General features: G+C 41.1%; 1 protein-coding gene across 1 annotated transcript in view; it reads left to right on the forward strand.

Annotated features, from left to right (window-relative positions):
- ACACA (acetyl-CoA carboxylase alpha) overlaps nt 1-15,924 on the forward strand; it is an 856,108-nt gene that overhangs the window by 533,918 nt on the left and 306,266 nt on the right. Inside the window, exon 44 of the mRNA XM_066609221.1 lies at nt 9,981-10,091. Within this exon, the coding sequence (XP_066465318.1) occupies nt 9,981-10,091 (111 nt within the window). The remainder of the gene's footprint in view (nt 1-9,980; nt 10,092-15,924) is intronic.

A 15,924-nucleotide genomic window follows, 5' to 3' on the forward strand; every position in this document is an offset into this window, starting at 1 on the left:
AGCCCTTTAAATACTGCTGCCAATTTTCACAGTGGCATTAATGTTCAGGGATCCCGCACTACCCCCTGCGATGGGATAGCAGGCTGTTGTGTGGTTGCCATGGCAGCCAGGGTCCTTCTGAAAAACCTTAGGGCTGCTATTGCAGATTGCCTATCAAGCCATGCCTGTGAGATGGCTCGATGGATTGCCTGTCAAATCACAGTATACTGTAATGATATGGCATTACATCATACTGCAGGAACAGTCAAACCATTGCAAGTTCTTGTCGCCTGTTATTTTAAAAAAACTTTTATTAATTATTTAAAAAATAAAAAGTAATAAAAGTTAAAATAACCCTTTTTTGCCAGATTTATAATAGAATCTAAATAATAAAATCCAAAAACATATTTGTTATCGCTGTCTGTTCTATTAACCCCTTGGTGACAGCCCTTTAGTGTTTTTATGTTGCAGGACGTGTATGGAGGGAGATAGCACCGCTATCTCCCTCCATACAGCGTGGGCGTCAGCTGTTTGTTACAGCTGACACCCGCGGGCAATAGCTATTAACCCTTTAAATGCCACTGTCAATTCTGACAGCGGCATTTAAATCCCCCGAACGATGTGCGGGGGTCCCATACGGCCCCCCCCCATGGTGAGATCGGGGTGTGGGGTGTCTTGATAGACTGCCTGTCAAAAAACAGTATGACGTAATGCTATAGCATTACGTCATACTACAGGAGCGATCAAAGCATTGCTGGTTGTAGTCCTCTAGGAGGACTAGAAGAAAGTGTAAAAATAAGATCAATAAAGTTTTAGTAATTGTTAAAAAAAAGTAATAAAAGTTTTAAAAAAAAACCCTTTTGCCATATTTGCAATAAAAAAAACCCAAATAATAAACCAAAAATAGGTGTTTGGTATCGCTGCAACCGTAAAAGTCTGATCTATCAAACAAATGTATTATTTACCCTGCACGGTGAACGTGGTCTGAAAAAAAAAAAAAAAAGAATGCCCTATCTCCGAGAAAAAATGTAATAAAAAGCGATCAAAAAGTCAATTATATGCGAAAATGGTACCAATGGAAACGATCGGACGTACCAAACAAAATGAGCCGTCACATAGCTATGTCGACAGAAAAATTAAAAAAGTTATTGTGCGCAGAAAATGGACACAGAAAATAATTTAAAAAAATTAAATATCTTAAAAAAAAATACAAGTAGTACAGCAAAAAAAAAAAAACTATATAAGTTTGGTATCATAGTAATCGTACTCACCCATAGAATAAAGTTATTGGGTCATTTTTGTTGCAATTTGTGCACCGTAGTAACAGGACACAGCGAAAGACTGCAATGTCGTTTTTTTTCCATTTCTCTCCGCTTGAAATTTTTAAAAAGTTTTTCAGTACATAATAAGGTACAATAAATAGTACAATTGAAAAATACAACTCATCCCACAAAAAACAAGCCCTCATACAGTGACGTTGATGGATAAATAATGGAGCTACGATTTTTTAAATGGGAGGAGGAAAAAAACGAAAATGGAAAAAAGCAAAAAAGCTCCGTCACTAATGGGGTAATGGGGTTAAAGTAAGGCCTTATTTACGCCACACGGTGATCCTCGTCAGAAAAAACAAACAATGTCATGAATGCGCTTTTTTCCTCACCCAGTCTACAAAAAAAATTTAATAAGAAGGGATCAAAATGCCGTATGTACTCCAAAATAGAAACTACAAGACATGCCGCAAAAAATGAGCCTTCACACAACTATGTCGATGGAAAAATAAAGTTATAGCTATCAGAAGATGGATGGCAGAAAACAATTTTGAAAAATTAAATATCTTTGGAAAAAAATTAAAGTAGTGCAGCAAAAAAAGAAAATCTATATAAATTTGGTATCGTAGTAATCTTACTAATCCATAGAATAAAGTTATGTCATTTAGGATTTTTTTCCATTTCTCTCCACTTTTTATAAAATTTTTATAAAAGTTTTTCAGTACATTATATGGTAGATTAAATAGTGCCATTGAAAAATACAACCCATCCCGCAAGACAAGTCCTCAAACAGTTACATCGATAGACAGATAAATAAAAGAGTTGTGTTTTTTAAAAGGTAGGAGGAAAAAAGAAATATGGAGAGGGGTTTTGCAGGACTCCAATACTGATAATCTAACCTTACCATAGGTCATCAATATCTGATCAGTGGGTGTCTGCAGTGTGGGGGCCTGGTATAGCAGCACAATCCTGTTCACTTGAATGGGACCGAGCTGTTCTCAGGCAATATGACAAATAAACTTGACGTCATTGGCTTAAGAAAAGGTGCTCACCCAAGTGCCGTCTTCTCTTCAAGCAGCTGATCCGTAGGGGTCCCAAGCAGTACACCTCCACTGATACTTAAAATAGATCATTAATATTGGAGTCCCAAAAAATCCCTTTAAGTTTGAGGCAGAAGAGCAAGAGCCATGTTGTTAATAAACAGACAACACTAGTCTGCCTATCTCACATGTGTCAAAATCTGGCCCACCGCGTTATTTTTTATAGCTCACAATGATGTTCGAACACAAAAGGACCAGCTGTTCACTTTCCCCAGAGGATGCAGCCAGTGCTTGGCAGAGGGGGCAGCGTCAGAGAGGGAGTGGGTGTCATCTTGAATTCTGAGCTCCACACTGTGGGCCAGAATTCCTATAACAGTGGTCAAAAGTCCAAAAAATCAAGTTTCATAACTGTGTGTTAATAAAGATGAGGGAATAGTCTGTTACGATGGGTAGAGTCAGTTTTTTTTCCGATCACCCCTTGTCTGATGCAATCGTTTCAAGTCGCATCTTCTTCTTATAGTTCTTATTGTGAATTTGCTGTTTTTATTCTTCGTTTTGCACGATCTCTGTGTAATACAGTTACTTATGTTTTATATAACAAGTGATTACTGAAAATAGTTAGTTAAGGTTTGTATTTCAGAATTCTGTTTATTAGTTTGCTATCAAAATTGTCCGTTTTTAAAAAATAGGGGGTAAGTGGACCTAAAAATAAGAGCTCTTTCAATATGGATACTTGTTTTTCCACTAGACCTACAAAATTAGTCTGGACTAGTCACATGTATAGAAAATGATACTGTAATTTATTTATGCTGATGCTTGCATAATACCGAGTTATAATATACTTTCTCCGATAATGACGAGTGTTCAAACGTACTAAATAATGTACCAAATGCGTATTTGTCTACGCCGCGCAGTACTGAACATTAAGCATTGTAGAATTTTTCGTAATATATTTCCATAAGATTATAAGACAACAACTAGATCTGTAAGATTATTTAGTTAATAAGGCATTAACGCTCCAAATCCGTTAAAATCCAAAAAAACGTTTAAATACCATATATACTAAGAACCAATGTTGGTAACACAGAAAGTTCAAGCGAATGCAAGCAAACCAAGACAAGGTTGTTTATTTTTTCCTTTTTCTTTTATTATTATCTATTAAGTTCATTGCATTGTCAGGTAAAACTGTTATAAGATGGTAACGTAATAATATTGGACAACACCTAATGCCATAAGTTGTTAATTTCTTTCTCATAAAAACGAATAAAATATTTTGAACCTAAATACCATATATACTTGACACTGTGACAGCTGTGGCAGAGGATCACGATCTTCAGTATATGTTCTCAATGGGGTCGGAGCTGCTGCCGCTGGCCCCATTGGGCGCAAAGGTTAAACCCCTGGATGCCACATGTACAGAACACCGGTTTGCCGCAGAACGCAGTTACATGCGTTCTGTGAATTGTTGTGTCCTATAATTTTTGCCGTAGGCATTTTTCCACATTTAAAATTCGCACATGTGACTGCTGCTATTGAAAAGCATTGGTTCTATCTAGTGCAAATTTTTTGACGTTGCGGAAAAACATCCGTTACAAATGCCCGTGTGACTGAGTCCTTAAACTGATATTTATATGTTTTTAGTCCCCACAGGGGACAAGAACTTGTGATGGTTTGATCGCTCTGCAGTATGAGGTAATATCGTAGAATTACATTATACTGCGATATGTCAGGCATGACCCTGGGGGCTTTCAGAAGGCCCCCAGCTGTCATGCCCAACCGAACAGCATTCTGCTATCTCATTATGGGGGGGCTTTCTGAACCCCTGAACATCAGTCAGGGCATTTAAATGCCGCTGTCAGAATTGTCGGCATTTAAAGGGTTAACTACTGAGGGCCATTGTCGGCTGTAAGAAACAGCCCGCACCCGCATTGTATGGAGCAGGATCAAATCCTGATCCCCCTCTATACAAACCCCGAATCTCTATGACGTAAATGTACGGCCTAGAGCGTTCAGTGGTTAACAAGCCTTGTAACAATGACTTGGAATTATGAGTCAAAGTCAGAATCTTCTCCATTGTTATTTTCTCCTTCTGGAGAAGATTCTGGCCTTGGATCATAATGCCCAGTCATTGTTATAAGGCTTGATAAAAAGTCCAATATTGATAAGAATGCTGCCTTCCAATAGGTGGTGCTGTGGAGGCATTGTTCTATCTTACATTTCCATATTTCTCATAAGAACATGAATGACCTTATAAGTCTCCTCACACCTTCCACACCTTCTAGGTGTTCTCAATAAGGCCTTAGTCAGACGGGCGTTTTTTCGCGAGATTTGCGGATCGCATGACGGATGCGCATCCGCAAATCGCGTGACCGATGCGCGCAAGTCGCCCCCAAATCGTCCGAAAATCTGCTCCTAGCCGCGTTTCATTAGAAACGGGCCGAAGCTGTCCAGCGCATTGCATTCAATGGAGACGGCAATAGAGCTGGCTCCATTTAAAGCAATGCGCTGCGGGCGAGCCCGGGATGAATTGTCGGTAAGGGCTTAAATATATAAGCCCTTCCCTGCAATTGATCCTAAAATGTGTTAAAATAAAAAAAAATTGTATACTCACCTTCTGCCGGAAGCCGGAGCTCCGCGCGGCCGTCCTGCAGTGGGTGTGAAGGGGGTGTGAGTCAGACCTGCCCCCTGATTGGCTCAGTGCTGAGCCAATCAGAGGCATGCCTCACTCACACCCATTCATGAATTCATGAATGGATGTGAGTCAGACCTGCCCCTGATTGGCTCAGCGCTGAGAGGCAGCAGTCACTCACCCATTCATGAATTCATGAATGGGTGTGTCAGTGTTTTCAGCCTCTGATTGGTCAGGGCTGTGACCAATCAGAGGCAGATCATTCAGCAGGCGGGGATTTTAAAGCCCCGCCGGCTGAATAGTGCCGAGAAGCAGTTCAGGAGAACTGACAGCGGCCGCGGCTGGACTCCGGCTGCAGCGGAAAGGTGAGTATACAATTTTTTTTATTTTAACACATTTTAGGATCAATTGCAGGGAAGGGCTTATATATTTAACCCCTTCCCGACAATTCACCCCGCGCACGCCGGCAGCCCATTGCTTTCAATGGAGCGGCTGTATTGCCGCTCCATTAAATTCAATGGGCAAACATCGTTCTTCTCTGCCACAGCTGTTACAGCTGTGGCAGAGAAGAATGATTTGTCTTCTATATGTTCTCAATGGGGTCGGCGCTGCTGCCGCCGGCCCCATTGAGCGCATATAGAGAAGAGAACCGGAATCGCAGATCGCAGATAGGTGCGATCTGCGATTTTTTTGTTCTATAATTTATCGGACGAGCGCATAAAAAACGCTCATGTGTCCGATACCATTGCAAAGCAATGGTTTTATAAAATCGCCGGACGCATGCGCATGCGCAAATCGCGGCTAAAAACGCCCGTCTGACTAAGGCCTAAGGAGAAATCATACCCTTCCTGATCCATAAAATGCTTGTCTGAGTACCCCAGTGCAAATAAAAGGGAATTAAGCTGTCAAAATATGCACGTAATACAGAGCACAAACACAACTGTGTGAATGAGCCCTTATAAACGTCTCTTTGAAGGCAACCATAATGCTGATGTGGCCCTTGGTGAAAATGAGTTTGACAACCCTGGACATGTCCATATAAAATAAAATTAGCCATTTGTTAAATAATTCTAAAAGTGAAAACTGAAACACATACATGATTTAAAATACTTTTACACACATTATTTTAATGTAATAAACCAATTTTCTAATGAATCAAAGATGACAAGCTGCATATTTTGGCCACTGAATAAGGAAATGTAGCAATAGATCTTGGCTGCTCAAATGAATGTTGTGCTGTATAATGCAGGGACATGGCTAATCCTCCAGAGCAGGATCTGCTTTTACAGAGGGGTTCTCCATTGTGGCACATAGAAGTAGCTGCTGACTGTGGACCCCGCTATATGATGTCTGTGCTTTCTTTAAGGGGTTAAAATAGTTATTTCTGCATGCTTTTATGCATTGAGTTGCTGCCATGTTGCATTCTAAATCTGCATTAATAGGCAGGTGTTGAGGTGTTTCAGCTACGGTATTACAATCATGCAGACTAAAATTGCATTAAAAAAAACCCAGCTATTTGAAATAAAAAACATTTGTGATTTCCAACTACGCCCACACTACTGTTTGCTCCTGACTTTGACCAGGGGCAGATTGTTGGTGCCCGGAAGTGTGTTGCCACTATTTCCAGCATTTGTTGGCTGTTCCGAATGCACTATATCAGGAGTGTACCAAGACTGGATGAACCACGGCCAGACATCCGATAGAAGATCACACTGAGGCAGGCTCTATGTGGCTGATCCTCGTGGCAAATGTTGGGTCAGTTGGTCCACTGTAGGAGGTTATTGCTGAGATACCAGATGTGACAACAAACAGCAGGGAAGTTAGACAAATTTCCACAATGACCATATTAGGTGTTGCTCTAATGTTCCTGTTTAGGTTTGGCTCCTGGGTTTCTCCAGGAGTTCAGGAGTTAAGCTTTCCCACTGTATTTCAGCTCACCTGCAGATTATGAGTCATTACTCTTCTATTTAACTGAGCTGGAGACCATCATTCACTGCTGGGACCTTAGTGTGAGTACATTCTAACCTGTTTCCTGTACAAGCTCTGCTGTTTCTGACAGCTTCCTGCATCAATGCTGCTGCAACTACCTGCTATTTGTACCAGCGCTGCTGCAACTACCTGCTACCCATGCCAGCACTGCTGCAACTACCTGCTACCCATGCCAGCGCTGCTGCAACTACCTGCTACCCTTGCCATCGCTGCTGCAACTTCCTGCTTCCTGTACTAGTCCTACTGCATCTGCCTGTCTCCTGTACCAGTTCAGCATCATCCTCTGTACCTGCTTAACTCAGCATGCTCATCATGTACCTGCTGACTGCCACCTGTTATCAGCTGCCTGGTGGTTACACCATCACTGAGACTCCAGCGGTTCAACAATGAGGCCGTCAGGATAACCCCTACGTTAAACCAGTGAGTTGGTCCAGTGGGTCCGTAACAGACCATGCAGCATACCTTGCTTCGACTGGGGTTCAGTAGCTGAACGCCGTCACGGCGCCCCCCAGAGACCCCCGAACTTACCTGCGGATCCGGCGTCCTCGCTCCCGCATGACGCTTCGGCGGGACGCGCTGCAGCGTCATGTGACACGCCGGCCACGTCACATGACGCGTCCGGCCGCGTCATATGACGCAGTCGCGGTAGGCGGGGAAGCGGTTTCACGCTATCTTCCGCTGTGTCAGCTTTGTTATACAGTCAGCACCCACTGTGTATGGAGCAAGCTCAGCTCAAGAGCCTGCTTCATACTCTTCTACCTGATATCTACCATATATGTGTCAGATGTCAGAAAGGAATTCATTAGCTGAGCTGTACTAATTGCAATTTTTGCCCATGAACCATTTTGATACATGTTTATAATTTAAGCTTATTCTGACAGTCTATAAACTCTAGCATATTAGGAAAGATTATCAAAGAAAAATTGTAAAAAAAAGTCCCACATTTTGGTGTGTGCCTTTTGCGCACAAAAATTGTGAATTTTTATGCTGCTCACAGTACTTTTTAAGAAAGTTAACATACCCACTTCTGGCCAATAGACTTAAAATGGGTTCTGTCAGTAAAATAAAAATATTTACTCCCCTGCATCCCTGTAAAGTGTAACCTGTAAAAAGAAAAAAGTGAAAAAAACAAAGCTAACTCACCTAATCCCTTTTTGTTCTTCCTTCTGCTGTTTACCTGGCACTTGAGGGGTTGGCTGGTCATATCTAACCTCTGCCTCCTCGGAGAGTCCACAGGGGGTGTACAAGTGCGCCGGGAAGGGGGATGCATGCGCACTCGCCGTCGACTCTCCGAGGACGGCAGAGGTTGGATGAAGCCAGGCCAATCAGTGGGCATTGCATCACTTGTGACGCGTCGACCACTGACCGGCATGGTCTGCGCAGGGGTGGAAGCTGAAACTTTTCCAGCTTCTGCCCTGCGATCAGACAGCTGCCGGAGGGAAAGAAGAAGAGCAGCAGCCTCCCAGTGACCGGCCCCGTAAGGCATCGGTGAGTATGATTTTTTTTTCTGACAGAACCCCTTTAAAGGGAATCTATTATGACTCCAAAGCACCATAAATGTAATTATGGTGCTCTTAGTGAACAAGATATTTTTTATACTCGCCCAATACCGCAATCCAGTGCTATCACCTGTGAAGTAGGTGCATGGCCACCTGGTAGGAGGATTGCACATTAAAATATTAATATTTGCAGATAGTACAAAGCTATGTAAAGTAATTCACACAAGATGACAGAATGCAGTTGCAAATGGATCTGAATAAGTTGGGGGCTTGGACAGAAAAGTGGCAAATGAGCGTTAACACTGATAAATGTAAGATTATGCAAATAGGCATAATACATTAAATGGGAAACCACTAGGCAAAACTGACTTGAAGAAAGGACTTGGGGATTTTAATTAACTGTAAACTTTACTGGAGCAATCTGTGTCAGGCAGCAGCTGCCAAGGCAAATAGGATCATGGGATGCATTAAAAGAGGTATCGGGGCACGTGACGAGAACATTGTTATTTCTCTTTACAAGTGACTGGGCAGACCACACATGGAATCCTGTGTACAGTTCTGGGCACTGGTACTCAAGAAGAACACATTAGAGCTTGAAGGGATTCAAAGACAGGCAACTAAATTAATAAATTGAATGGGCAGACTATAATACCCTTAGAGGTTGTCAAAATTAGGGTTATTCACTTCAGAGAAAAGACGGGTGAGGGGCGACATGATAACTATGTATAAATATATCAGGAGACAACACAGATTTCTCCCACAATCTATTTATACCCAGGACTGTGACTGTAACAAAGGGGCATTCTCTACATCTAGAGGAGAGGTGGTTTCTACATCAACCTAGTAGGTGGTTCTTCACTGTAAAAGCAGTGAGGCTATAGAACTTTCTGCCTGAGGACGTGATGATGGTGAATTCTATAAAAGAGTTAAAGAGGGGCATGGATGCCTTTTTTGAGTGTAAAAATATTACATGTTGCAGTCACTTGTTACTTTAGAAGGGTTGTTGATCCATGAATTATCTTGATTGCCAGACTTGAAATCTTTAATGGAGAAAATTGGCTTCTTCATTCAGGTTCTTAACCTTCCTTTGAATCAACATTGGAGAAGTAATAGGCTGACCTAGATGGACATATGTTGTTTTTTTAGCCTAACATACTATGTTCTTGGCATCCTAAGACAGTGAATGGTATCAACAAAACTTAAATCTATGTCTCTGCACAGATTAAACTGTGGAGATAAAGGAGCAGATTTATGAAACTGTCTAAAACAAAAACTCTTTGTTGCCCATAGCAACCAATTACAAAGCAGCTTTCATTTTTCAAGAACACTAGTGGATATGGAAGCTACATTATGATTAGTTGCTATGGGTATGGTTTCATGAATCTCCTCTAACCTCTTTCTTCAGCAAATTGAGGTTTTTTTTGAGCCAAGCTTTCCTTCCTGCTTTTAACAAAAAGCATACTCAATAGAACCATTGTGAAAAATGGAGAAATGCATCTTGTATAAGTTTTTTCAAGTTTCTTCTTTTGCTTTTTTACATGTGAAGATTGTTACGTTTGATTTTTTTTCTTCCTAGGTGACCTGCAGAGCAATTGGCATTGGAGCGTACTTAGTAAGATTGGGTCAAAGAACAATTCAGGTTGAAAACTCGCATATTATTTTGACTGGTGCAGGAGCATTAAACAAAGTAAGCAATGTTATCTCTCTTCAGGTACTTTCACATGGGCCAGAATTAGTCTGCAGGATGAACCACAAGCTGAAGTAAATTCTGCACTGAGATCCACAGGCTACGTGTGGATTTTGATGCAGGATTGAAAATTGCTTAATACCTGCCTGCAATTCCACATCAAAATATGCAATTAAACCCACAGATTTTTGTGAGGAATTCCACAGCTGCGGATTTGGGTGCATTCTGTGGGCTAATTCTCGCTTGTGTGAAATGCACCCTAATCTTACATTTTTTTGTGTCAAGTAAAAATCTTTGTTAAAATAGATTTTACATTAGATTTTGTCAAATCTTTCTGTATTCTTGTTTCTGTATTCATTTGTTAAAATTAGACGAATTGTCTTAAAGCCCATTTAGACACAACGATTGTTGCTCAAAGGATATATTTTGAGCGATAATCGTTGTGTGCATTTTTTACGACAAGATGATCGCTCAAAATTCACTCAAACTGCAGTTGGAGTGACAGTTTTGAGCATTCACTTTGCGTAAGTGTGTAAATAAAGGCTCACGCTGTATGCAGAAGACAAGCGGGACCGCTATCTTCTGCATACAGCTGTTGTCTTCTCGGAGTGCTCAGCTAGTATACAGCTGAGAGATCCGAGTGGAGTATACAGAAGATACGCGGGGCCACTTGTCTTCTGTAGACAGCTGTTTTCTTCTCGGAGCGCTCAGGTGTTACACAGCTGAGCGCTGTCTTCTGCATACTCCTGCAGTGTTCACAGAGCGCTCACCTGGTATACAGCTGAGAGCTTCGAGCGGGGTGTACTCCGACTGTGTTCTCCAAGCGGGATACCAGCTGAAACAATAGTAGCAGCGGTATCCCACTGAGAACTCAACGTGCAGCACTGATAAGGCTCATTGCTCTCTTTCAGCTTGCTGAAAGACAACGATAAATGACTCGTTAACGAAAACTGCACGATGTCCATGCAGTTGGACCCAACAATTCTCGCTTTGAGCAATTTTTGAACGAGAATTGTTGGGTCTAAATGGGCCTATAGTAGAGTATTGTCAAGAATGATGGGAAGCACAAGTAACATAGCATCAAGAGACCATCTGTTTATTAGTCTCCATCTTGAAAATCTGAAAGTACACTCCTAGGAATAGGCATGAAACAATTACAGTGAGCCTCGGAAAGTCTGCAGACCCCTTCACCTTTTTACATTTTGTTATGTTTTGGTCTGGTGCAAATGAAAAAAAAAAAATCAAGTTCCTTTTCCCCCATCATTCTGCACTCCATACTTCATAATGAATAAGTGCAAACAGAATGTTAGAAATCTGTAATTTTAAAAAAAATGAAAAACTAACATTTTGCATTGAATTATTCAGAACCTTTGGTATGATAGATGAAATTTAGCTCTGGGGACTCACATTTCTCTTGATCATCTTTGATGGGGTTTCTACACCTTGATTGGTGTCCATATGTGGTAAATTCAGTTGAGTGGACATCATTTTAAAAGACACATCCTTGTGTATATAAGTTCTCACAGCTCACAATACTTTTCAGAGCCAAAACTAAGCCATGAGGCAGAAAGAACTGCCTGTAGAGCTCAGAGACAGGATTGTGTGGAGGCGCAGATCTGGAGAAGGCTACCAAAACGTTTATGCTGCACTGAAGGTTCCCAAGAGCACCGTGGCCTCCATAATTCTTAATTGGATAAGGTTTGGAAAAACCAGGACTCATCCTAGAACTGGCCGACTTAACTGAATAATCAGGGGAGAAGGGCCTTTGTACAACAAGTGACCAAGAACCCAATTTAAGTGAAGAAAAGGGTGGAGTAGCTCCTGCTAGGTATTTGATCCTAATATTTAGAATAGTTTTTGTAGAATAGTTAGTAGGGTGCTGCCAGTCCAATTACCGTCAACATAGGTAGAAATGCTTAATTGTAAAAAGGAGAAAATTATGGACCGTGGGCACAACCCACGGATAATTACTTTATAGATAAACCAACAGCAGACCTGATTTTTTTGTTTTCATGACTATGATATTTTATTTATTTCTTTTACTGATAGTATTTCATGTATTTATTGTATCTAGTAGCATTATTCAAAAGGTTAAAATCTATTACTTTATTATTGTTCTTTTTTTAAACTCCTTTTTTATTAGCATTTTCTTAATACCAAACAAAAACACATCATATCTATGGCACATATTGCTGTCTGCATACATACACATATATAGGCCTAAGTCACACAGGCTTTTTTTCCTGCGATTTGCGGATCGCATAACGGATGTGCATCCGCAAATCGCATGACCGGGGCTGACGATTTGCTGAAAAATCTGCACCTAGCAGTGTTTTCAGCGAAAGGGGCACGATCAAAGGAGCGCTGCCCGCTATCCTCTGCCACAGCTGTGGCAGAGGAGAACGATGTTCGCCTATTGAATTCAATGGAGCTGACAATACAGCCGGCTCCATTGAAAGCAATGGGCTTCCGGCAAGCGCTGTATGAATTTTCGGGGGAGGGCTTAAAATATAAGCCCTTCCCTGAAAAGCATCCTGCAAATGTGTAAAAAAAAAGTATACTCACCTTTTTTCGGCAGCCGGAGTTCAGACACGTTGGTCCGGCAGCTCTCCTGAACTGCTCTCTGTAGTATTCAGCAGGCAGGGATTTAAAATCCCCGCCTGCTGAATGGGCTGCCTCTGATTGGTCACAGCCCTCACCAATCAGAGGCAGCTCTCACTCACCCATTCATGAATGGGTGAGTGAGTGCTGCCTCTGATTGGCTGAGTGCAGGGACTAATCAGAGGCAGCTCTCAGCTGTCATTCAATAGCTGAGATATTTTATATTTTTCCAGGTGTTCATCCATATCTTCATATATCCCCTTTATACAGTATATATATCCATATATTTGCATGTACATGTTGTAAAGAAAAAAACCAAAACAAAGCAAATCGTAACATAAACCCTTATTGATTTTTTAAACTTTATTAGTCCTTCTAAATAAAAGGTGGAAAGTTACTAGTGTGGCATCATGTATTTTCTTTGTTGCTTTATTGGCTGGTTTAAGACTGTATTTATTCACAATTTAAGGTTTTCATTTTTTTAATCGATTAATCATCTCCCTGAGAGCAATTTTCCTATACATTCAAAGACTATTGACTGTTATTTTGAATTTTTCTAAACGGTTTGCATCAGCCTGGATATGGTACCAAGTTGTGTTACTAAATGGTTTCATACATTCATTGATCTTGTTTGCATCTAGGAACTTCTCTATAAAGGCCTGCCATTTTTTAAAGAATTTAGGAGCTTGAGATTCTGCACACTTCTCCGTCTCCAATCTTTCCATTCGCAAAAGATGCCTTAACTGTTGCAGTATATCTGACACCCCCAGGGGATTAGCTATTGTACGTGTGTCAGATATTGGAATTTTTTGTCCGATCAGTGAGAGAGTGAAATACGGAGACCTGTGGTGTTAACTGTATAGACAGTCCCCCAATCTCACGCACCAGTAGTTGAGTCTCTAACCAAAATTATCTTATTTTGGGGCAATGCCAGATACCGTGTAAGAAGTCAGTTTTTGGTTGAGAGCATCTGGAGCATGCCTGCAGTCTTTCCGGACCCCTGGGTTGTGAGGGAATATCAATGCCATATATTGCACCATGCATAATTTCAAAGTATGTTTCCCACCATCTCTCATTTGTTATGGCTTTTTGTATCGCATTTGTTATGGATTTTTGTATCGAGGCCCACTCTTTCACTATCCCCTGTCGTATTTCTGGATCTCCGAGTTCCCGTATCCATCGCTTGAACAACCAAGAGTTGCCCTGTGTCTCCCATCCCTCCCTAAACCTGGAGTACAAATCAGAAATCGGATGCCTCTGTCTAGAACTTCTAATAAGTAAATCAATAGGGTTAAGTATCGTCTCTTTAGAGAAATCAACTAGCCTAGTTGGAAGTTCCGTATTTGTGCATACGGTAGAAAGTGAGACATAGGTAGATCATATACAGCACACATCTCTTTCAGTGATCTATATCTAGGTTCTTCATGATGGAGGAGGTATTGGACTGTCTCAATGCCCCTGTCGCGCCATAGTTCAAACATTTTATTGTCCCGGTCCTCCCTGAACTCTTGGTGTCCCCAAAAATCCATGTGTTTTGACAATTTGAATGATAACCTGTACGATTTGCGAGTTGTTTTTTTTCAGGCAGCGATACTGTCCTTTGTCATAGTAGAGTGTTTAACCCCTGGTGGGAGATTGGAAAACCCCATGTGTAAAAGGGCATTTGGACTCCAAGGATGTAGCAGCTGTTTCCAGGCCATAGTTTGAAAAGTGATTAGATCTCTGTAACCAATCGATAGTGCCGCACAAGACTGGCAACGTTGTATGCGCGTATGTCAGGGAAATTGAGCCCCCCCCTTTTTTTTTGGAAAGTATAAGCTTTGTCAAAGCAATACGTGGGCATTTGTGAGAACGAATAAATGCGGTGAATGCAGAGTAAGGCTTTGTCAAATCCTGTCATTGTAGCAGGAGCGGGATGGTTTGCACAGGGTAGAGGAGCTTTGGGAAACTGATCATTTTAATCAGGTGGCATAGCCCTAGAAATGATAGCGGGAGTTTGCTCCATCTATCGAGTTCACTTATAATTTTATGTACTATTGGGAAATAATTCAGCTTATATAAATTTTTAGGGGCTTTACCTACAGTATGTTTATGCCGAAGTTTTTTACATGCGTCTTAGCTATGGTAACAGGGATTCTTTTAGTATCAAAGTTGTTTACTTTACCCCAGGGAAAATATCCAATAATTCACATTTTGTGGTGTTAACCTTAAAGCCCGATTGTCTCCCAAATGATTTAAGTAAATCGAAAACCCGCGGCAAGTCTCTATGCGGTTGTGCAAGAGCTAGTAAAATATCATCTGCAAACAAAATAGTTTTAACTTCCATATTACGAATTTTGATTCCTTCTATCTCTCTACTCCTTTTCAGCATACGCACCAGTGGTTCTATTGCAATATTGAAGAGCGGTGGAGAGAGGGGGCACCCTGAAAAACTTGTTGATAGAAATCCGGGGGTGTAGATTTGTGCCTGTGGAGAGGCATATAAGTTCCATATATAGGAGCAAAAAACCCTTTTTGTCGATCACCGTCCCCCACCCATTGCCATGAAATGTTATCGAACGCCTTTTTGGCATCAATTGTCAGGAGCGCCAAATAGGGGTGATTTGATGGGCTAATTTTCATTTCGTCAAGGAATGTCAGAATTTTCCGTACATTTGTGATAGCAGCTCTGCCCTTCACAAACCCGGATCATAAAGGAGAAATCACCTGTGGCATTATGTTGGCTAGGCGGTCCGCCATAATATTTGCCATCAATTTTAAGTCCGTATTTATCAGGGAGATTGGTCTATATGCCTTTGCATCAGTAAGGTCTTTACCAGGTTTAGGGAGTAATTGAATATGGGCTGTATTCGTTTCTGTGGCATAGGCTTCTTCTGCATGTATCCATTGAATAAATTCTCTAGTAATGGGAACATCAGGTTTTTAAGAATTTTGAAAAACTCTCCTGTTTACCCATCTGATCTCGGGGCATTGTTGTTTTTCAAATTTGAAATGGTTTCTTTTATTTCAATCTGTGATATGGGAGAATTTAAAAGAGCGCACTGCTCTTCAGACAGGGAGGGCAGTGTTATGTTGGTCAGGACATCAACTGGAATATCTGAAGGTATTCAGTGGTGTCTGTATAATTTCGAGTAGAATTCAAAGAAAATATAATTTCTTTTGTGTATGTGTGTGTGTAATTTGCCAAATTGATCTTTCAGACCTGATATATTTGATGCAACGAACAGTCCTC

Source organism: Eleutherodactylus coqui, chromosome 1, assembly GCF_035609145.1.
Source record: "Eleutherodactylus coqui strain aEleCoq1 chromosome 1, aEleCoq1.hap1, whole genome shotgun sequence".
NCBI lineage: Eukaryota > Metazoa > Chordata > Amphibia > Anura > Eleutherodactylidae > Eleutherodactylus > Eleutherodactylus coqui.